The following is a 22053-nucleotide window of genomic DNA, read 5'->3' as shown; positions in this document are numbered from 1 at the left end:
TTTTGGCTTGTTTTGCTGTTTTGATTTAATTGGAAAACACCTCCGAGCATCATATATGATTCGGATGTCCTTGATGGAATCGTCTTTGGACGATTTACCGCTTAAGCAACGGTGAAACCTGGATGGCCATATCCAAAACCGAACCCATCTCTACCCCTTGCACCATGATGGAAATGACATCCCATATGATGAGGAGGGAAATCATTCATGTCAGGAGGGGGTCCAGGTCTTCCAGCTGGGCCATATGCGCCATGTCCACGTCGGTGGTGGTGGTGTTCAGGCATACCAGGGAAATGACCACCTCTTCCTCTTCCTCTTCCGCCGAACCCACCTCTTCCTCTCATGTGACGGTGGTGAGGGAAGGGTGGTGGTGGTGGGATAGAGTCTGATTCAGATTCAGAAGCCGAAGTACTCTCAGAGGAAGATGATGATGCGATCTGTTGTTGATCTTCTTTCTCATCACTGTCTCCTTCTGGCTGAGACTTTTTCTCCTCATTGTGGTGAGGTTCAAGGTCATAACCAGGTTCATCTCGCTTGTGAGATCTATGACTATGATGGTGGTGTTGTCTCTCCCACCTTGATCCGGGTGGTGAATGAGCCCGAGCATGCCTGTGCTTGTGCTTGTGTTTGTGTTCTTTACCATGTCGGTGGTGAGGGTGAGGGGGTGGAGGACCAGACTCAAAAGGATGATCAGCATTTTGCGCTGCAAATCCTGGTGGCGGTGAAGGGCGTCGGCGGTCGGATCGACCGTGACCGTGACCATGTCCATGTCCATGGGGAGGAGGTCCAAAGAAATGATTGTCGAATTCCCCTTCTTGAACTGGTGGTGGGGGAGGTCTTCTTCCTGATGGACCACGTCTATATCCATGTTCATGACCATCATGCGGATGAGGACCAAAGAAATGGGAATCAAACCCAAAGTCATCTTCGAAGGGTGGTGGCGGGTGAGGCGGTCGCCCGTATGGACCATGCCTGGATCTATGCCCCAGTTCATGTCCATGGGGACCAAAACCAGGTGGAGGAGGTAGGAACATATGTTCACCTAGACCTCCTGGATGGAACGGGGAGTACCTACCACCGAAAGGAGGAGCGGGCATATGATGTCTTGGACCATGGTGACCATGACCATAACCATGACCATGACCATGGGGTCTTCGGTGTCCTCTTTCTGGTTGAGTACCTACCTCGGCATCAGACTCGGGATCTGAGATTCTCAATTGAGCAGTATTTTCGACTACCCGCAAGAAGTGTTCGTTAGCAGTGGCGACAATAGGCATTGAGAAGTAATGGGGGAACTCACCGATAGACTCAGCATCTGAAGAGTGGAGACTGATAATCTCATCATCTTGCTCGGTGGCAAAAGTGGCTTCTTCAGTTTGTCGTTTGGAGACTTCCTTTTCGTTCAATTGCATGTTCGTATCTGTATGTTCAGTATGGATGGAAATGTGAGTGAATGAGTATGTATGTAATGATGATTGCAATAGAATATGAAGATGAACTTTGAAGCTGGTCAAAAATTGCAGGTCTTATATACCTTGTTATGGAGCTGGACGCTTACGACCCGCAGTCGATCTTTTTCACATGTTGGCAAACACAGCTCTTCTGCGCAGTAGGACGACTCGCAATTACTCCATGGGTATGTGCAATCTTGAGAACGCTGATCATTCGTGCCTGATTGTGCTCTGATGCGATGGAGCTTTTGAGTTGAAGTGAGAGATATTACGATATGCGTGGTTGAATGAGACTGTGAAACGAGTCATGCCAATTGCAAAGCGATGGAGAGTTGCCCGACTCCTTATCTCCTCACAATCTACAAATATCGAATATCAAATCCCCACATTGACATTCACGTCAGCGTTCGGTGCTCTAGGTTCCTTTGATCACCGAGACTAAAAACAGATCCGGTTATTCGCTTTAACCGACCACTGGATAAAGCCGAAATGGGGGTCCCGCTTGCCTAACAGCCTCATTCTAGGTGCTTCCGCATGCCTTTCGATCAATTTTGATTCTTCCGGCGGTCTCATGGCAAGGATCCGCGTGCGAACACGGATGTTCTTTGGCCCTGAATGTCCTCATCTCACCAGAAAATGATAATTTCAAGCGAGCATATCCGTGTAGTTGGTGTATGATATCAGAGTATGCGTACTTGTACGACACCGTCTGCGTCTCTCTCCTCATCATCTTCCATCTCCCTGTTCATACTCCCACCCCCCTCTCTTCTGATATAGAATACATAGATAGATATATAGATAGATCTCTTTTGCGGATACCCCATCTTCCCCCATCTCTTTCATCTCAAGGAGTCTCCATTTTTCTCTCTTCCTTTTTGTTAAATTCTCACGTATAGTATAGAATAGGATAGAATCACGTAGACAATGATCAGATCAGTATTTCCATGCTCCAAGGTTCTCAACAGACCTCGAGTCTTACCTCGAGCTATCATATCCCCTTCCAGATTCACGACACCCTTGTTATCCCAAGTGAGGTTATACAACCACGAACCCTATCCAACTCCCAAACACGACTTGAAGTCCGTACCGTCGAAAGGAGATCATGCCGAGTCGAGGATCACCCCATATAAGAAAGGTAAAGTTTGGGTAGACGCCAAACATGCTATTCAAGATATCAAGAGTGGTGCTACGGTGTTATCAGCAGGTTTTGGATTGTGCGGTACAGCCGAAACTATCATTACCGCCATACATGAACGAAAGGATTTGCAGGATTTGATGGTCGTTAGTAATAATGCGGGAAATGCTGGTACAGCTGGATTATGTGAGTTGATTTCACTTTCTATAGTCTGCATTGGGCTTCAGCGTAGATGTTCAAGAGAGGAGAGTGTTATGTCAATTGGATGATTGTAGCCATTCAAGGCAACTGCCGCATCCTGCGCAGGTGCAGACGTCATTCGGGAGGTTTAGCTAATCTACTCGTGACGTTCCCCTTCTGACAGCCCCACTGGTCACTTCCGGACAAATCCAACGAATGATTCTCTCCTATCTCGGTACCAACAAAGGACTTATGGCCAACTACATCAACGGAAAGATATCCCTTGAACTTAGTCCTCAAGGAACGATCGCCGAGAGACTGAGAGCTGCTGGAGCAGGTATGCCAGGTATTTACACCAGAAGTGGTGTTGGTGAGTACATTCAAAGTCATTTGCAGCTTCTCAACCTGTTGACGATGCTAATTTTGGTTTGTTTCATTTAGGAACTTTCATCGAAACTGGTGGTATCCCTCGACGATTTTCCGCACCAGATTCAGAAGGCAAACAGACCGTAGTACAGGAAGGAGTGAAGAAGGAAGTCAGGGAGATTGACGGAAAAAAATATATCTTTGAACCTGCCATTCACGGTGATGTAGCTATTTTGAGAGCTTGGAAAGTCGACAGAGCCGGTAATTGTGTTTTCAGGTATGTGATCTACCATTCACACCAAGACTGTCTCGGATTCTCATAGAATCACAATCTGAGTCAAAGCTTATTCGTGATTGTAATCACAGGTACACTACAAAGGCCTTCGGTCCATTGGTTGCTAAGGCTGCTAAGTTGACCATCGTTGAGGTGGGTTGAGTTTTCTCTACCTTATACCATTCTTCACTATGTCCCACACATTGCCCAGTGACTGTGTCAGAACCATTGCTGATCATATGAAATGTATGTATTTAGGCCGAGAACATCGTCGAGATTGGTGAAATCGGAGCTATGGACATTGACTTACCTGGTATCTACGTCGATCGAATCGTCCCAGCAACAGTAGACAAACAGATCGAAATCAAGACTACAAGAGAAGAATCCGAAAACGTCTCTCCTTCTTCCGGCGATGAAGGTCACAAGTCTGAATCACCTCAAGTTGAAAAAGCCAAAGAAGCTAGGGAGAGAATTGCCAAGAGAGCTTCCAAAGAGCTTTACGATGGTGCATATGTCAATCTCGGTGTCGGTATTCCAGTTTTAGCTGCCAACTACTTACCTGAAGGTCAGAAAGTATGGATCCAATCGGAGAATGGTATTTTGGGTATGGGTCCTTATCCCCTCGAAGATGAGGTTGATGCGTGAGTATCCATCTTATACCAATACGTTGTGCGCATCATGATTGAGCATTAGTCGCTGACTTCTTATACTATGCAGCGATATCATCAATGCTGGTAAAGAAACTGTTACACTCGTACCCGGAGCTTCTGTTTTCGATTCATCAGAATCTTTCGGTATGATCAGAGGTGGACATGTAGACGTATCTATCTTGGGTGCTATGGAGGTTTCAGCCAATGGTGATCTTGTGAGTTGACTCCGGGATCACAAATCCCGATGGAAAGCTGACGACCATGTCATTCAGGCAAACTATATGATTCCCGGTAAACTTATCAAGGGTATGGGAGGGTGAGTAAATCATCACACCTGAATCTGTCTGTGATAAACTGATGAACTAATCATGCTGTGCCTCATAGTGCCATGGATTTAGTCTCCAATCCCGATAGTACCAAGATCGTAGTAGTCACCACCCACGTAGACAAACATGGTAAACCCAAAGTCTTAGAGAGCTGTTCATTACCCTTGACGGGTGTCGCCGTCGTCAGCCGAATCATCACCGACTTGGCCGTGTTCGATGTGGACAGAGCGAATAGCAATGGAGGTGGATTGACGTTAATTGAAGTCGCTGAGGGGGTGACAGTTGAGGAAGTTAAGGAGAAGACTGGCGCGAGCTTCAAAATTGCCAAGCATTTAGGTAGATTCTAAGCTTGGAGTTTGATTCTTTTATGGGTTTAGATAGATAGATAGAATATACTGTTCTTGGAATTTGTATTGAGCATTGATGCATTGAATGGATGAACGAATGGATCAATGGATAAACTGTATGGAGAAGCAATGTACTTGCATGATTTACGAAACAGATATCTTCACGCTTCGGATAAACAACGAATGAGTCATCGGGAAAAGGGTAAAAAAGTTGAGACTTTGTAATCAAACGCAATCAATTCACTTCTGTTACCTCTTCACTTCATCGATCATTCGCCTTATCTCCCTCCTTCAAACTCTATACCTTTCGCCCTCCTAATTCATCTTACCCACTCCGCCATACATCATCCAGGCGCTTCAGTCGAAGCGAGCTTGTGCATCTAGGTGAAAATGACTACTATTCCTCGACCCAACCTTTTCTCTCGAATATGGACGTTTTACACCACATCGCTGCGCGAGAGACCGCTACGTACCAAGATGGTCCAGAGTGGGGTACTATACATATCGGCTGACCTGGTCGCACAGCTGGGTATAGAAGGGAAATCGATAAGGCGGAGTATGGAAGGTGAACAAGGGGAGGAGGTCTATGATGTGAGTTCTCGTTTCATTTCACACCATCCCATCTTCAAATCACAAAAGACTATACGTCTGTCGTGTTGTAGCCATGAGCTGATCTGACGAATGTATCTGTGGAGCTTAGCCTATACGTACAGCAAGATTATCGATATGTGAGTGTCATCATCGTTTACTATCAAGTTGAATAGACAAACTGAGCCGGGGTATGGGTTATAGATGGATCTACAGTGTTCGCACCACTGGCTCATTATTGGTTGAATAACGTGGAACGTATAGCTCTATCATCCAAACTGAAGAGTGAGTCACTTCAGTCTCTCATCAATGAAACTATGGCTAATTGTCGGTGATCATGGGTAATAGCTCTCGTAGCTAAATTATCATTAGATATCTGCCTTTGGTCACCATTCGTCACTTTCATGTTTCCCACTTGTCTGGGTCTACTGGAGGGTAAGAGTATTGATGAAGTAAGGAAGAAGGTCGCTCATGTGAGTGTAAAATACTCCTTTCTATCGTTCAAATGGCATTAAGCTAATCAATAATGTCCAATTGTTCTGTTGGGATACAACAGGGCTGGTTTCCGACATGGCAAAAAGCTGTATGCGTTTTTGGACCCACTCAAATAATAAATTTCAGCTTGGTTCCTACTCAACATCGATTACTTACCGTCCAGTCGGTCGGTCTATGTTGGAATATCTTCCTGTCATGGCAAAATAATAGGAACAATAAATTATTGGCTGCTGCTCAAGAACATCTGTTGAATGCCCAAGAACATATGCTAGATATGGGTGTCAGGCCGGAACATGTGACTAGAGTGGAGTTGACAGAAGAAGAGGTTCGATCAAAACGGGATTTGGAATTGGCGGAGAAAGAGGTTGAAGATGCTGAGAAGAGGAGGAAGGGGTTGAAAGATCAGGCGGGAGAGATGGGCGTGGGAGTTAAGATGGCTTGGTCTTAATTCCAAATCTGGTGATTGGTCTGGTATTTATGAAGATCGGACATTGGACCACAAAAACGAAGCTGTCGAAGGAAAGCTGGATGTGTACTGTGAATTGAAGGTATTTCGTATCGACTGGACAAGATTTATTTGGGTCAGGTCATAATCAAAGAATCAGGATGAACAATTTCATATAACACAGCTTGTCTCACAGTGTAACAATCTTTGCGATCAAAACATGGATCAAAATGGTGAAAGATGGGTTATGGAATTTAGCGTGTCATATCCCATGAGAGTATGAAACATAGAACATGGATTATAAATTATAGAGACTAGATCGTAGAAAATAGACAATAGATTCATAGAATAATAGACTATCATATATAATACAAATAGACGTTGTAAGTCATGCAGACTATTAATGTTTCGTTCTATCACAAGCCCTTGTAGTGATCAACGACAACAGAGCACTCAAAACATCATGTATGATATGCGAAGGACATTATCATCCTCAACTGTATGTCATGCGAGCATGCAACACTTCCACGGCAGAGTTGACTCCACTGGTAATATCTCCAACGAAACGATCTCCTAATGCATCTCACCTTGGCTCATACCTACTACCATCCCCACCCCCAAACCCGTCGCCAGAGCGCTCTGTATCCCATTTGATGCAGGTCTGTCCCTACTCCTACTTAGCGGACAGATCTTCACTTTACCATTTTGCTCCGTCCAATTGCTTCTTTTCCCTGCCAAACCACCTTCAGGAGTGTACAATTCCTCCGGCGTCGAGTATACACTTCTTCTCTGTATTTCTTCTTCCTCTTCTTTCTCTTTGACCACATCCGATAGGTAAGTCACACAACTGGCATTACTTGGGGCCTTTTTATGATTATTCGGTGTCTGATTAGGAGAAGATATTGTCAGCTGACTGGGTGTACGTTTATGATAGTTCGGCTTATCATTGCTCAATTTGAGATCAGCTGATGTATCGTTGCGCTTGCTATCACCTTGCACTTGACTTTGTGCCACCTTACTTCCTTCTCCAGCTTGATCCATAATTGATGCAGGTAGGTCGTTGGTTATATAAGTAGTGGGCGTAGTAGGTGAGACTGGAATTTCAATCTTGGGTATCAACCTCCCACGAGTTCCTTCTTTGCCTCTCGGAGTACAGGCTCGGTCCTGATCTGCAAAGCCATTCCATCCATCTTCGAAATATTTTGCTCTCTGCAATTGTGTTCCGTCAGCGGGATCATGTCCAAATGAACTACAGGTATCCACAGATAATTTCGGCAAGGGGGTAACACAAGATTTGATAGCTTGAGTTGAACTTGCTGATCTTACAGCCATATTCAAGCTCTGCGAATCACTTCTTCCTCCATTGCCATCCACATAGGTTATTCCTGATAGGGAAATAAACTGGGATGGAGAGGAGGTCGTATGACTAGGTATATTCAATGATCCAGGTCTGTTTTGCCTTTCTTTTTGTATTACTTTCTCAGGAAGCTTTATGTGGGGGATGGGGAATTGCATAGGAGGTTGAGAGATGAATGAACTTCGTCGTAAGGAGGCAGCAGAGAAGGGATGAGGTGAAGGTAAATCCTCTCCTGACTCTTCTCCTTGGCCACTTTTATCTGAGGCGATCGGGGTTCGATAAGAAAGGGGACTGAAGGAAGTTACGATTGTAGGTAATTCTTGGGATGTGTCTCGTTGATTTTCAGTAAAAGATCGTCGAATTGGTATATCCTCCCAATCATCATCCAAAGTGCAGCCTTTAGGGATGTTGAGTGTATCTTCTTCCCCACCTACATTAATGCGCCTCATAGAAACTTTATCAGGTATACATAGAGACGATGAAGATCGTTGTTTGCCGAGATCGATACTACCAGGTTCCAAATGATCTACCATCCCCCCATGGGAAGCACGCTGAGGACGCAGCTCGGAAGATGTCTTGGCATTTTGGTTTAAGCTTGAACAGAAGGAATTCACTCTTGTATATTCATCGGGGGCCAGGGGATTAATGGATATACTTCGGATTGAAAGCCGTTTTTCCTCAAAATGCGGTTGCGCAATCTTAAACTGATCGCCAATTGAATTTGGTACTGATCGATCGTGTGAATCGGGTTCGACGTTGATTTGGATTTTACTGTTATTAACCAAAGTATTCTGGCTGTCCATCGGATCAGGAATAGGTGATTGACGATCATGGATGTTATGTGATCGATGATCTTCCCAACATAGATGGCAATGAGGGAATCTCGTTTCTTCCTTGGTGGGATCCCTTACTAACCCCTTATCTGTGGAAGTACAGGGTAACTCTGTGGATTGACGTTGGGATTTACGTCGGAATGATCCTTTTCTGAAAGGGGTGCGATGACGACGGTATAGGTAGGCTGAGAGAAAGAGGAGGGTGAAGAATATTATTGGGGAGGCAACGACGACTATAACACAGTGGCGTAGGGTACGTTAGCTTACTACTATGAGCTTACTACTATGTGTCCGGATGATGTCAAGGGTGGAAACGGACGTACTAGCGATTTTCACTGTATCGTTGACCATTTTCCTTTTTTCACGGTCGATTCACTACCTTTCTATTTTTCTATATGTGATTATCCTGATTTTAGCAGCGGGATACCGATGATATGTATATGTTGCAGATACGCATATAACAAATGTTTATCGAGAGAAATTGGACAGATATCTTGTTTGCGAAGAGATGTTCCTCGGGAACTTTGGCTACCTCTGGGTTATCATCTTTGACCATGGCATACCTTTCATCTCATCCCATCTGGCTAATACCGTATCAGATCTGTGACAAGGCTATGCATAAAGGACTGATCAATTCAATCTTAAAGGAGATTGGAAATCCCATCAACAGTAGATGGTGTGATGGTGCCACATCCATCTCTGACACGTGGATCAGATCGCGTCTCTGTACGTTAACGTTGTTGTCAGGTCTGTGCTCCGTAATGTAGAAGATTGTTAACATCACAAGAATTGAACTTCATCCCGGCTTCATACCTTCCTGATCCCCTATCGAAATCCAAAGCTTAGCGAGGCCCTGATTACCTGTTCAGATCCAGGCGGATAGCATCGCGCTCATGTCCAGTCCTTCCTCTCCAGCTGGACCTTCTGGTCAACATGCCATGAAGCGTGTCGTCCATTCCAAGCACTCTTCAAAGACCAAGATGGAGAAGTGTGAGTATGAGTATCCCTCCTTGCATGGATCGCACTTGTTCATTCCTGTATAGCGAAGAAAGATAAGCTGATGTCTGATGCCCTCAAAAGTCACCTTCACCCTGGGGAAATTAGATGCAGGAATGGTACGTTCATCCAATCTAGTACATCTCACTTCGTAACAAGCTGACTGTCCATCTTCCCTAGGCTATCTTACTAGGACCCAACGCCCATCTCTTAGAATTCCCATCACTACTGCTTCCCACTCCATCTCCCGGTGCGCCCCCTCTAGGTCCAGGATCCATCCTTACCATAACAGTATCTCGAGACGTCAGCGCCGAACTAGCCGCTCAACAACATTTTCATGACCTTCAAACCGAGATATTATCAACATTCTCAACTCCACCTTCGTCGCCTGTGCTTAAGCTCAGGAACGTAACGCAAACTTCGGTATGTGTCGAATGGGAAAAGCTCAACATCGGTTCAGCCGCTTGGAGAGGGTTGGAGATGTATAGGAATGGTCAGAGGTGGGGTAGAGTAGGAGGTGATTTCGGTCAGGGAAAGAAGGAGAAGAGAGAATGGAAAACTGGCGGATTACAGTCTGGGGAGGAATATACTTTCCAACTTGTTTTGTGAGTATAACGTTATCTTGGTGGTTGATCGCAATACTGATCTGGATGCTGACTTGTATTGTAGGAAGACAACAGCTGGTACTTACCCTTCTAATCTCATAAGAGTTAGAACACATACTATGGAGTGAGTTGAGTAGTGCCTACTGAGATCATCAACTGATAACTGACATATCGTATGTAGCAATCTTACGGGTCTGCTCATTCACTTTGGTCCCATTCATCCACCCCAACTGCTCTCTCAGCTCAGAGAAGGGCTTCAACAGATTGGTGCACGAGAATCACCTACCGTCGCGCTCGATACGACTCATTTCGTGTGTACCACTCCTATAGTGGGAGGTGACGAATCAGGTAGAGGAGGTCAGATAGATCCAGAATATCAAGAAGCCGCTAGGATGAATTTGCCTGTTGTTGGTCCAGGCTGGTTAATGGCCGTAGCAGCAGAACGAAAGTGAGTTGTCATTTCAGGAAGCACGCACAGACTGAACCGACTCATGCATCACAGACTTGTACCTATATCAAATTACCTCTTACCATCACTTCCACAAGCATCGACCAACACATCCGATCCAGCACCTTTCAGACGACCATCACCTCAGAAACGATCCTCTCTCCCATTCACTTCTTCCTCACCCACTTCACCTCATCACGAGAACCCCGAGGAGATCCGCCGATCACCTAGTCCTGAGACTATAGCGAGAATGAGCATGCACGCTTCCTCGACTCGACCTAATGTGTCAAGGAATGGATCAATGGAAGGACGGAGAAGTAGGGAGATGAGTCTTGATGTAGATACGGGTCGACCAAGGAGTCCTAAACCTGAAGCTGACGGGAAACTCGATCGGTAAGCTGATACCCTCATCTAGTGCTTCAGTACGGTAGCTTACAAATGATGGACGTGATCAGTGGTTTCAAATTCCCATTGTCTAGTAGTGTTTCCAACTCTCCTGCACAATCACCTACCACAAGTGATCCCCGTCGATCTTCCTCTCCGTCAAAAAGAGCGACTGCCCCTGTTGTCCCTTCGGTACAAGAAATACATTCCAAAGAAGGTGAACAAAGTACCCAACCCACCATCGAAGAAGCTACCCCAAGATCGAAACAGACGTCTTTACCTACGATCGAAGATGTACCTAAAACCTCTGAACAAACCGTCCAACCTACGGTGGATCCTGTCGGGGGCGGTGCGGTAGTTGATGCCATTCCCGAACCATCAGGACCAACAGCAGAAACTGGTCCCCCCCGCAAATCGGAAGCCGAAGACGAGGTGGAGAAGGTGGAAGTACCCGTAATTACCCCTGTAGGAGAATCGACAAGTATAACCGAGGCGACACCAGCCATTGTAGAGGAACCTTCCGAGATACCTCAAGTTAGCACGGCATCTGGACCACCTCCAGTTGTGGACGAAGAAGCTGCTCCTACCAACGTAAATGCCAAAGCCTCAACAATCGACGAAGCAGTAGCCAACTTTGAGTCAGCTATCGCCAAGACACCCGAACCAGAGAGTATAGCTGAACCGTCGAAAGTTGATAGTCCAGTGATCAAAGCTTCAGAAGAACCCAAGTTAGAAAGAGTAGAAGATAAAGCTGTACCTGCTGCTGCCATTCCAGTTGATTTGTCCACTCAAAGGAATGAACCTGAAAATGCAAATGCAACGAAAGGTTCGAACGCTGTTACGCCTGAACCGTCATCTACCACGACTCCTCGGCCGGAAGTCGGCGCTGAAGGAGTATCGACGTCTTCTTCGAGCAAGAACAAGAAAAAGAAGAACAAGAAGAAGAAATCATCTGCATCTACATCTGGTCTCACGCCCGCTTCGTCTAACCCAGGAACAGGAAGGAATACACCCACATCGGATCCAGTTGAGGAAGGAGATGAGGGAATGGACGAGATTGATCTTAGTTGATTTGATTATAGATGGATAATTACAGTATGCACGTTTGATTGGTTGCCACGTCGATCGGAAACAATCGCGAAACTACGAAGATGTGTGAAGTTTGAATTGTGTATGTGGAAAGGATTGCTTGTATGTGGTCATGTGCCTTGAAACTCGTCCTTACTCCTTTGTCCAAAAAGCACAGACTCTTGATTTGTCTCTGAGTACAAACTTACCATCATAAACCAATGGGAAGAGAACCTCAACACAAGTGTGTCACAATACTGACTGGACGATTGGTCCGGCCCAGACTTGACTGGGCGTGAGCAAAGGACGGGGTTCTGTGGATGAACGAACTTTGGTGAAAGGGATGATGGTCAATCGTTTTCTGATTGCGTTTGATCCCTTGTAAGAGCAATACCATGAGTGGCCATTTCTGTGTATACTTATATGTATGCGATGCTAGATACTAACAAAATCCTTTACATGTTCATGAAACTGATTATCATACTTGCTTTCTTCATTTGATCCATTTGACACTGGTGTCATCTTCTACGACTAGGTGAACGGCCATCATGTCGGACGATACCAACAACGATGCTCCTCCTCACACTACGATAGATGATTGTGATGTCAATTGGCAATATATGGGAGATACTTGGGGGACGAACCATACTGGTGAGTCATACCTCAAAATCTACATCTAGACACAACATTCTGTGGATACAGGATGGCTGACTTGATGAGGTATAGATGATCCACTGGTAGGAGACTATCATCATGGTACATTCACCAGTACTACCATCCACAGAGCTTCCGCGAGATTATGTTGGACTGGAACCAATGCTGAGATCTTGGGAGCTAAGCGTAACAAGTGAGCTGCAATTCATTCTTTCTGGGTTCAACGTACTGATTATTCCTGTTGATATCTTTATAGTCATGCACTGTACACTGTAACAGTCGATAATGGAGAGATCGAATGGTTAAATGGATATAGTGAAAAGGCTCAGATCCAAGCTACACTGTATAAAACCGAAGGATTAGAATGGGGTAATCATCAGATTACTTTGACTAGTATGCCTAAAACGAATATGACGGCAAAAGATCATATTTGGTTTGATATTGATTATGCCGAGATTGACGGTTGGCCGTGAGTGATATCTAGCCTTACAAACAATCCACTACACCAAGAAGATTGACGAAATGACCCGGGTTTGTTTTGGGTGTCCTTGTAGTATCGATTGTAAAGATCTACCTGAGAATACCGTCTTACCTCCAACTGGAACTATTGCACCTGCACTGTCTACGACCTACCCCGCTTCCAATGCCACGCCTGCCAATTCAACTGAAACGGGTACTGGTAATTCAACAAGTAGTACTATATCATCTTTCCACACCAACTCTACCGCGACACTTATCAAAGCTCCATTGGCAACGTCGAACGGTACGGCGACTTTAGCCAATTCGACGGCTGTGATCAGTCCTACTACAACCATCAGGATGAGTTCACCGTCTTCTTCTGTCCAAGCGTCTGGAGTGTCTAGGTGAGTTATCCAATATTTCATGCAATATACTGTACAAGTAATTTCAAGTGCTGAATAAAATGATTATAGCAACTCCACTACAACTTCTTCTGGAGCTTCCAGCTTGACTCATTCACGCATATCGAATGGGATTCATTGTCAATTAGCTTTGATCGGTATGGTGGGTATCTATCTCTTCAAGTGGATCTTTTAAATACCTATATAGATCTGGAGACATACTATACATTGTGATCTCGTTCATACCCTTATTTTTTCCCTTCGTGGTTTCTGATCTTCAAAATGGATGCTCTGTGAGCTGGACCTTATATAGTTCTTTCAGTCTTTATAGTAACTTCTTTTCTACCTCTTATGAATGCTTTTTATGTACTCAGTACATCGTCCCGGCTGATCCGACTTGAGATTGAGCACGGATCTCTGCCACGTGGATTGGTGAGGTGACGTGCCTGAACGCTTTATTGTCAAGTTAAAATGGAATAAACGAGTCAGAAAAACCAAAAGCAAAGTGCAGCAGGGTGACAGAATGAGATGGAATGCAAATATGAGCTGTCGACTTTCCAACATATAACACAAACAACAAAGCCAAAAAAAAAGGACACCTCTATCACAGAGATCATAAGGACCCAATTGTGACCTGCTAACCCCTCAGAAGGTATACGATATGTCATCTGGTTCTACACCTACTACCGCTACTCCCGAAGAACTATATAGGAATTCACCGGATGGAAACTTTCCGTGGGTGGTTCAGAAATATGGAGGTACTTCAGTGGGAAAGAGTCTAGACAGTATCACCAAAATAGTAGAGTAAGTGCATCTCCTTATATCTTACTCACCTATTTTAATATTGGGCTAAACCTGACCTATTTTCTCTCTTTTTTGCTTTTGTGCAGATCGTATATCTCGAACAAAACCAATGTCGCAATAGTCTGCTCAGCTCGATCGTCACATACAAAAGCATTGGGAACTACCAACCTCCTCTTACAAGCCTCGAGAGAAGCTCTAGCTCCTCCTTCAAGTTCATCTTTATCTGAAAAATCAGGAAGTACCACACCCTTCTTTCCTAAGAGGGTTGGATCAGGTTTCTTCGGTAAAGATGCATTGTCATCATCTATCTCATCCCTCACTCAATTAGATCTGAACAATACGAGATCTTCTTCACCTTCTCCATTTACATCTTCGTCAAACCGATCGAGAACTCCACCCAAGTCACCTACAGCTCAGGAAGATGAGCCAAACGAGGAAGAAGAGGGGTTCCACAAGACGGTTGATCTCATTAAGAAAGGACACTTGGAAGCTGCTAGGAATAGTCTGAAAGCTGGACCGTTGAGGGATGAATTGGAAGAGGAGATCGAAAGGGATTGCGAGAGCTTGAGAGGTTTCTTATATGCTGCTCAAGTGAGTGAACGACATCATTTCGTATTAGGTTCCTTTGGAAATCAGGATAATTGGCTAATTTAGATTGTATTCATAGATAATAGATGAGATCAGTCCGAGAAGTCAAGATTCCATTGTTGGTACAGGTGAGAGATTAGCTTGTAAAATAGTAGCAGCAGCTTTGAGGGATAGAGTGAGTTATCGTTCTCAACTGACTTGGACATTAGGCTGATTGAGCTGTATTTGTGTACAGGGAGTGGATTCAGAATTGGTCGTATTGGATAACATAGTCGACTCATCTTTCGCTGCTGTCGGAGGGGATGCTGCGCTCACTGCAGCAGGTGATCAAGGTGTTGCTCAATTAGGTCAGGATTTCTATGATCACCTTGCTGTGAAATTGGGTGAGAGGTTGAAGGAATGTGGACAGAGAGTACCAGTGGTTACCGGTGAGTGCTTCTTTCATTATGATCCTGAATCAAAACCCAAATCATATCTGTTCATCACTCCTTTACCTATCTATTCTCATTCAGATGTTTATGTATACTGATAATTCATTTGTTGTTTTAGGTTATTTCGGTCCAGTCCCAGGCTCACTCCTCGCCCAAATTGGTCGAGGCTACACCGACCTCTGTGCCGCATTATGTGCCGTAGGATTAAAAGCATCCGAATTGCAAGTATGGAAAGAAGTAGATGGTATATTCACTGCCGATCCTCGTAAAGTCAAATCAGCAAGATTGGTTCCAATCATCACTCCTGACGAAGCGGCCGAATTGACTTATTACGGTTCAGAGGTAATTCACCCATTTACGATGGAACAAGTTATAAGAGCTAGAATACCAATCAGAATAAAAAATGTAGAAAACCCTTCGGGGGGCGGAACGATCATTTATCCTGATGAGAGTTTCCCAAGAAGTTTGCAAACTGAGAAACCACCCCAGGCGGAATTGACTATAGAAGAAAGGATGCCCACGGCTGTTACAATCAAGGATAGTATTATAGTCTTGAATATACATTCTAATAGGAAGACTTTATCACATGGATTTTTGGCGAGGATATTTGGAACGTTGGATAGAGCTGGGGTTGTTGTAGATTTGATTTCTACGAGTGAAGTTCATGTGAGTGTATACTATATTCGAGTTCTTGTTTAGTACGTATCGACGACTAATGAGGTGATTGTTTCGTGTAGGTCTCAATGGCAATGCAATCTTTCACTCACCGACATCGACTCACCCGACTATTATCTGACCTAGAGAAGATTGGTGATGTTTCTGTATCGAAGGAAATGGCAATTCTGTCATTGGTAGGAAGGAATATGCGGAACGCAATTGGATCTGCAGGAGCGATGTTCACTGCTTTGGCTAAAGCTGGAGTAAATATCGAGATGATCTCTCAAGGTGCTAGTGAGATCAATATCTCATGTGGTGAGTTTGATTGACTACTATGTTCTGCTTAATCGAACAAACAATAATACATGATATAGGACATAGCTGATGCTCTTTTGTTACCTTAGTTATCGAAGAGAAAGACGCCATCAAAGCGCTGAATGTCATCCATGATTCGTGTTTGACTTACCCACCTTCGCCTGCCAGATTCTCTGAGGGACTACAGCTGAAGGCTTAGGATGGATCGACAGTAATATAGATCAGACCGATTGGGGATTTAATTGGGATGAAAACGGAAGACAGAGACAAAAAGAAAGAATTGAACATCTTATTCTGGTCAAAAACCAAATAGAAAATCGAGGTAAAAACTCCTTGTTAATTCTTATGTAGATAGACATAGACATCAAAACATCTATCATTCATCATGCATCCAACATGCATTGCTATACCATAGCATAAAACCCAAATTGATGTATACAAAATGAAAGTTTGAAGACTGAAGAAAGAAGGTATATCGATAGAACAGTGAAGGGCGTGTTTAGTCACCACTAAGATAGTGGGCTAAGCTGAGCCTATCTAATCTGAATAGGCCCTGTGGTCACCATGTGATGTGCTAAACCTAATCGTCGAACTTGATCGAATGAGTAGCCAAGGTGATTTCGCCACCCACGTAACTCTGCGAATCGAACCCAACGAGTCAGTTGATATCCTTCTTGGCAAGGTCCGCAGAGCTCAAAGCTCGAGGAGAAACAGGACGACTCACCCCTCTTTTCTTCTTGTTCTTCTCCTTCCTGAATCCTGCACCTCTAGTTACAATCAGATCCCTCGAAGCTCTCGCCCCGTAGTCATTTGGATTGGCACCCGCAGCTTCCTACATGAGGGTAAATCACAAGTCGTTAGCACACCTAATGGTCACTTGGCATGGGAGATCCACTTCTTTTCTCAATGTCTGATCGCGTTCTCTTGTCGATACAGACGGGATGTGATAGATTCCACTTACCCTAGCAGCAAATGAATTATCTTTCAAACCATCGTGATGATATGTTACATTATCCATTTTGATCCTTTCGAACCTCTGTCCCTGAATTCTCTGCTTCTTTCCACTTCCTGTAGGCGTACCCGCAGCGGAACTACCGGGCGTGTCGAAATTCTGCGCTCGGGAAGGATGGTGGTGGTGATGGTGAGCAGGAGTAGTAGTGGTTGAAGTGGATGTTATAGCTTCTGTACCATCTTCAAGCTTCCTTTTCTTCGTGGTCACGACTGTTACTGCTGGAGTTGATTCTGAATCAGATTCTGACTCGGATTCAGAGGATGACGAAGAATCAGAGGAAGAAGATGATGAGCTTGACGAGGAGGAAGATGAAGATGAAGATGATGATGAAGAGGCGGAAGGAGCTTTTCTCTTTTGTCCAATAACCGGTTTAGCCTCTTCTTTCTCTGATTCTGATTCACTATCTGAAGAAGATAACGATGACGAAGAGTCAGAATCGGATTCGGATTCGGAATCACTAGACTCAGAATCTGATTCGGACCCAGATTCAGACTCAGAAGCTTCAACATCTAAGAATTTCTTGACGCTCTTCTCGCTGTCATTCTCTTCTGATTCACTATCACTTTCAGATGATGAAGAGGAACTGTCGGAATCGCTATCCGAGCCAGAGCTGGAGGAGGATGATGAGGAAGAGGAAGAGGAAGAAGAAGACTTGGCGGGAGCGGGTGAATCTCCCTTGAGAGTCACGCTGGACAATGCTGAGGCAGGCTCCGGCTTGGCGGAAGATGAGGAAGATGAGGATTTAGAGGTAGAGGAAGATGACGATGAAGACGAAGAGCTTGAACTTGAACTTGAGCTGGAGTTTGAAGAAGACGAATCCGATTCTGAGCCGGACTCAGACTCGGATTCCGATTCATGAGAGGAGGAAGAAGAGCTTGAGCTTGATCCGGAGGAAGATGCAGGAAGAGGCACAGCAGCTAAACCATCTCGTCAGCTTGATCTTATGTTCACCTTCAACTCTAGTAATGAGCTGACATACCAGCTACCTTGACATTTTTCTTTCCCTCATCTTCACTCTCACTCTCACTCTCACTCTCTGAGCTCGATGATTCCGAGGAAGAAGAGGACATCTCGACATCTTCGTTCCTGATGTGGATGTCAGCTACATCTCTTGTGGACATTGAGGCAATCAGAGGAGGATAGCTCACTTAATTTGCGAAGCATTCCAAACAGCTTCCAATTTACCTTGCTCCCCAGCTTTCACACCTGATTCCTTCTCCAACGCTTTGACGGTTTTGGTGAATCCCCGTTTAACGAGGTAAGCCAGGACGGCTGCGTCGAGATCTATAAGGAATGACAGTAAGCTTGTGCTTCCTCTGAGCTGGAGAGATTGAAATCGAGCTCACCTTTCTGCGACATTTGGAGGTGTATATACTACTGGTGAGCTGATGGCAGCAGACTGAGAGGAATGAAGGATAATGTAGGTTGTACAGTCGAATCGCAGTTCAGATTCTTGTCTGAAGTTGAAAATATTTACTCGGGTGGAGGCGATTTGCACCAGACAGACGGTGAAGCCCGCTTTGGGTTATCACTTATTATCTCAAGGGTATTTTATTCTATTTTATCCATGACATATGGACTTCCAAGGAGATGATCTAATCTCCGCCCTCAAAGGTAAGGGGTACCTGAGCGTGTTCTTGGCCCCGTACGCCGTAATGAGATGAGATAATAACAACCCACTCTACTCTAGTCAGTCATCTGCCGGAAGACATCGCTTTGTTACCTTGATTTCACTCTTGCCTGGTATCCACTTCAGCCGCTTGACCTCACCACCACCATGCCTTTCGGATTCTCGCACGGTCCACTGGTCTCTCTGGCCAACTCGGCTATATGCAGCTTCTTCAGACAGATCGAGGTGTACGGAGCGGAGAACGTACCGGATCATGGACCTATAATCTTGTGAGCGCCGTGTCATGTCTTCGTATCAGCTCCGCATTTCTCCTCTCTCAAGGTGGAATATTGAACTGATTTTTTCTCGGGTTATGTACAGTGCCTCATCGCACGCTAATATGGCTTTGGACGTGAGCTATCCACTGCGAGATCACTGACTCAAGATAGATTAGCTGATATGAGTATGTAGCCCGCGGTGTTGAGTAATACGATACCTCATGGGCATTTTCTACATTACTGGGTAAGCTGGAAGTCATCCCATGTTCTTGATAATGGACCTAGCTCATCTTATTTATCGATGCGATGTAGGTCAAAGACTCGTTATTCAAGAATCCAGCTGTCGGAGCGTTGCTAAGGAATGCCGGAAATATTGGTACGTCTTCATCATGCCGTCCAACTCATCTTCGACCAAAAGTAAACCTAGAAGCTGATATATGAAATGTTGACAATATAGCCGTCGATAGGAAGACGAAGAATAACCAGATGTTATTTAGAGGTACATTCGAAGGTATGTGAAGTCAAGGCTCTACCGTCTTCTTTCTCACTTTCATATATGTCCTCGCAGACACATACCTCGATAAAGCTTCACACAAGATCACGACTTGCGAGCAGATTGTGCTGACACAGATATTTGCCGTTCGTAGCCCTAGCTCTAGGTGAAAGTATAGGAGTATTTCCCGAAGGTACTTCTCATACCGAACCGCATATGATCCCTCTGAAAGACGGTACTTCCTGGGCGGCATTGGAATATGTCAGATACCTGAAGGGAACAGAGGAGAATGCTGGGCCGAAGAAGGGTAGGAAAGCCGTGGTGATTCCTGTGGGAATCGCTTATGTCGATAAGAGGAAATATAGGAGTAGAGTTGTGGTGCAGTGAGTTTTGCTCTTATTGAATGATCAGGATATCGTACCACCCGTACCAGACATTTCTGCTCACGAGAGGCTGGCTGAGATGATTGTGCGATTTCAGCTACGGCGAACCGATATCTATGGACCAGTTTGAAGCCCAATTCCTCTCTGAACAAGAAGGTGAAAGTAAATTAGCTGTTAAACGGTTGACCTGGATGATCGATATTGAGCTGAAGAAAATGACGGTCAATGCACCTGACTGGTAAGCTGGAAATCGGATCCCTGGTGAACGGACCTGGGGACAGCAGCTGACACTCCGTGATGTAGGGATACCGCATTCGCCGCGCAAATGGCTAGGGAATTACTGTGGGTTCGCCAAGATGACTTGGCCTTGAAAGATTACGTGCAAGTGTCCCAGACGTGAGTATCAGCTGTTTTCTTTTCTTTTTTGCATCCCTCGATCATCAAGATCTCAACGAGGTAGGTATACAAAGCTAAGCTGAAGTGTTCACCCTGCAGTCTCGTTGATCTATTTACCACACCCACCGAATCCATCCAATCTTTAAAAACACTCTTAGCAACCTATCATCGACTCCTTACTTCTTCCCGATTATCAAACTCCGTCTTATACGGTATATCATTATCATCCACCTTGGATCCCTCCATACCCGTTTCTTTACCTAATCGATTTTCGACCCTGTTCTACTTCATCAAAGACACACTCATCGTTTTGTTCCATCTGCCATTCTTCATCGTACCGATGTTGATCCACATCCCGATCTACGTTGTAGGATACCTCGGAGCAAGTCTGGTAGAGGAAGAATTGGAAACTCAGGCTCAGATGAAAGTTGTTTTTGGCCTGTTACTAAGCTTGATCACTTACCCTATACTCTTCTTCGTACTTTGGTCGGTGTTGAAGGGTCTGGCCCTCGGAGTGGTACTTGCTGCTGTGACCGTGTGGGGATTGGGAAGGTATCATGGTGCGTTGATTGATGAGAATTATAATGCGTGAGTGAACTCTATCTCATGAACTCTATCTCTTGCAACCGACGTCATCATCGGCAACAGGTATATGCCATCATTATCATATTATCATTCATCGAGCTGTGACTACGCTTCAAAGTGTTTGCAGCTGATACTAATCTATTTGATACCGCAGTATGAAACGACTCATCGCATCTTGGCGACTCCTCATCGGCATTTGGACCCCACGCACGTCCGAATTCCCTTTACCCTCTTTCCTTGAATCGTATAAATCATTCGCACCTGACCCACCTAAAGTCGCTGGACTACCACCAACGACCAAACCTGAGAAATACGTCAAACCTAAAAAGTTACCTTCGAGGGTATTGGTCAAGCACGTTTTGAGAACTAGACTCGAAGCCGCCAAACAACTTGCTAAAGTCCTATTAGAGCTGGAAGCGAGAGATGAACAGGTGAATGCATCTTTCTGGCTTGCTGAGGAATTCAGTGGACAGGTATTGGAAGTACCGGAAGACGAAAAAGGTCTCAATGAGTGGGAGAGGAATTTACCCCGAGCGAGAAGGAGTGGGAAAGAGGTTGTTGGATTTTTAAGAGGCAGAGGTGCGAGGTTGGGAATCAATAGGGATGAGGAAGGACATTGGGTGGGGAGTAGTGGAGGTGAAGGAGAACCGGAGAGTGATGTTTGATAAGAAGAAAAGATGGGAATATATGTCAGATGATTTGTTATAAGACGTCTTTGTATACGGTTGTTTGCTGAGATGAGAATGAAATGGATAGATAAGATTAAACGTTGAATGCCACATTGTCCGATGAACGTGCTCGGCCATGCTGATGGGGTTGCTCGGACTTCGGACCGAACTGTCATTGTGTGTAGTATTAGTGCAGATTGTAGGTGAGTTACCGACGGACATCATGTTCAGCGACCAGCCTCAGACTGCATGACTTAGTTTGCTTCGGCTGACTGAGAACGTTTACCTACTGGAAGACCACGCATGCGATTGATCTCTAGGTTGCGCTGCACAATCTTATGGGGTATATTATGATGTGATGTTATGTCATGA

The 22053-nt window shown here is 44.9% G+C and overlaps 9 protein-coding genes across 9 annotated transcripts; 6 read left to right on the top strand and 3 right to left on the bottom strand.

The window, feature by feature from the left end:
* Positions 1-101: 101 nt before the first annotated feature.
* Positions 102-1412, bottom strand: L199_005094 (uncharacterized protein; the record flags this gene model as incomplete). The annotated part of the gene is made up of 1 exon (XM_064890809.1): positions 102-1412. One exon carries the CDS (start codon positions 1410-1412, stop codon positions 102-104), a length of 1311 nt encoding a protein of 436 aa, XP_064746881.1.
* Positions 1413-2375: 963 nt separating this feature from the next.
* On the top strand, positions 2376-4729 carry L199_005093 (uncharacterized protein; the record flags this gene model as incomplete). Its single annotated transcript, XM_064890808.1, has 8 exons — positions 2376-2772; positions 2951-3136; positions 3208-3409; positions 3499-3559; positions 3665-4047; positions 4124-4271; positions 4329-4372; positions 4441-4729. The coding sequence occupies 8 exons, from the start codon at positions 2376-2378 to the stop codon at positions 4727-4729; spliced, it is 1710 nt and encodes a 569-aa protein (XP_064746880.1).
* Positions 4730-5119: 390 nt separating this feature from the next.
* On the top strand, positions 5120-6260 carry L199_005092 (uncharacterized protein; the record flags this gene model as incomplete). Its single annotated transcript, XM_064890807.1, has 5 exons — positions 5120-5320; positions 5430-5457; positions 5522-5602; positions 5666-5790; positions 5874-6260. 5 exons carry the CDS (start codon positions 5120-5122, stop codon positions 6258-6260), a joined length of 822 nt encoding a protein of 273 aa, XP_064746879.1.
* A 570-nt stretch (positions 6261-6830) lies between these two features.
* On the bottom strand, positions 6831-8798 carry L199_005091 (uncharacterized protein; the record flags this gene model as incomplete). The annotated part of the gene is made up of 2 exons (XM_064890806.1): positions 6831-8680; positions 8771-8798. The coding sequence occupies 2 exons, from the start codon at positions 8796-8798 to the stop codon at positions 6831-6833; spliced, it is 1878 nt and encodes a 625-aa protein (XP_064746878.1).
* A 542-nt stretch (positions 8799-9340) lies between these two features.
* L199_005090 (uncharacterized protein) lies at positions 9341-11951 on the top strand (the record flags this gene model as incomplete). The annotated part of the gene is made up of 7 exons (XM_064890805.1): positions 9341-9437; positions 9528-9562; positions 9624-10048; positions 10113-10172; positions 10230-10496; positions 10551-10889; positions 10952-11951. The coding sequence occupies 7 exons, from the start codon at positions 9341-9343 to the stop codon at positions 11949-11951; spliced, it is 2223 nt and encodes a 740-aa protein (XP_064746877.1).
* A 545-nt stretch (positions 11952-12496) lies between these two features.
* L199_005089 (uncharacterized protein) lies at positions 12497-13658 on the top strand (the record flags this gene model as incomplete). Its single annotated transcript, XM_064890804.1, has 5 exons — positions 12497-12599; positions 12675-12795; positions 12859-13071; positions 13157-13465; positions 13535-13658. The coding sequence occupies 5 exons, from the start codon at positions 12497-12499 to the stop codon at positions 13656-13658; spliced, it is 870 nt and encodes a 289-aa protein (XP_064746876.1).
* A 465-nt stretch (positions 13659-14123) lies between these two features.
* Positions 14124-16456, top strand: L199_005088 (uncharacterized protein; the record flags this gene model as incomplete). Its single annotated transcript, XM_064890803.1, has 7 exons — positions 14124-14266; positions 14353-14857; positions 14934-15029; positions 15090-15282; positions 15404-15951; positions 16023-16257; positions 16347-16456. 7 exons carry the CDS (start codon positions 14124-14126, stop codon positions 16454-16456), a joined length of 1830 nt encoding a protein of 609 aa, XP_064746875.1.
* A 381-nt stretch (positions 16457-16837) lies between these two features.
* Positions 16838-18628, bottom strand: L199_005087 (uncharacterized protein; the record flags this gene model as incomplete). The annotated part of the gene is made up of 6 exons (XM_064890802.1): positions 16838-16894; positions 16982-17089; positions 17219-18186; positions 18249-18355; positions 18418-18553; positions 18616-18628. 6 exons carry the CDS (start codon positions 18626-18628, stop codon positions 16838-16840), a joined length of 1389 nt encoding a protein of 462 aa, XP_064746874.1.
* A 418-nt stretch (positions 18629-19046) lies between these two features.
* L199_005086 (uncharacterized protein) lies at positions 19047-21678 on the top strand (the record flags this gene model as incomplete). The annotated part of the gene is made up of 10 exons (XM_064890801.1): positions 19047-19168; positions 19260-19290; positions 19350-19400; positions 19469-19532; positions 19614-19667; positions 19804-20032; positions 20130-20270; positions 20336-20428; positions 20528-21016; positions 21168-21678. The coding sequence occupies 10 exons, from the start codon at positions 19047-19049 to the stop codon at positions 21676-21678; spliced, it is 1785 nt and encodes a 594-aa protein (XP_064746873.1).
* Between the last annotated feature and the right edge of the window lie 375 nt (positions 21679-22053).

The sequence above is a fragment of the Kwoniella botswanensis genome, chromosome 1 (assembly GCF_036426115.1).
Source record: "Kwoniella botswanensis chromosome 1, complete sequence".
NCBI classification, from domain to species: Eukaryota; Fungi; Basidiomycota; class Tremellomycetes; order Tremellales; family Cryptococcaceae; genus Kwoniella; species Kwoniella botswanensis.
The sequence above is the reverse complement of the archived record's forward strand: the minus strand, read 5'-3'. Positions and strand labels throughout refer to the sequence as shown.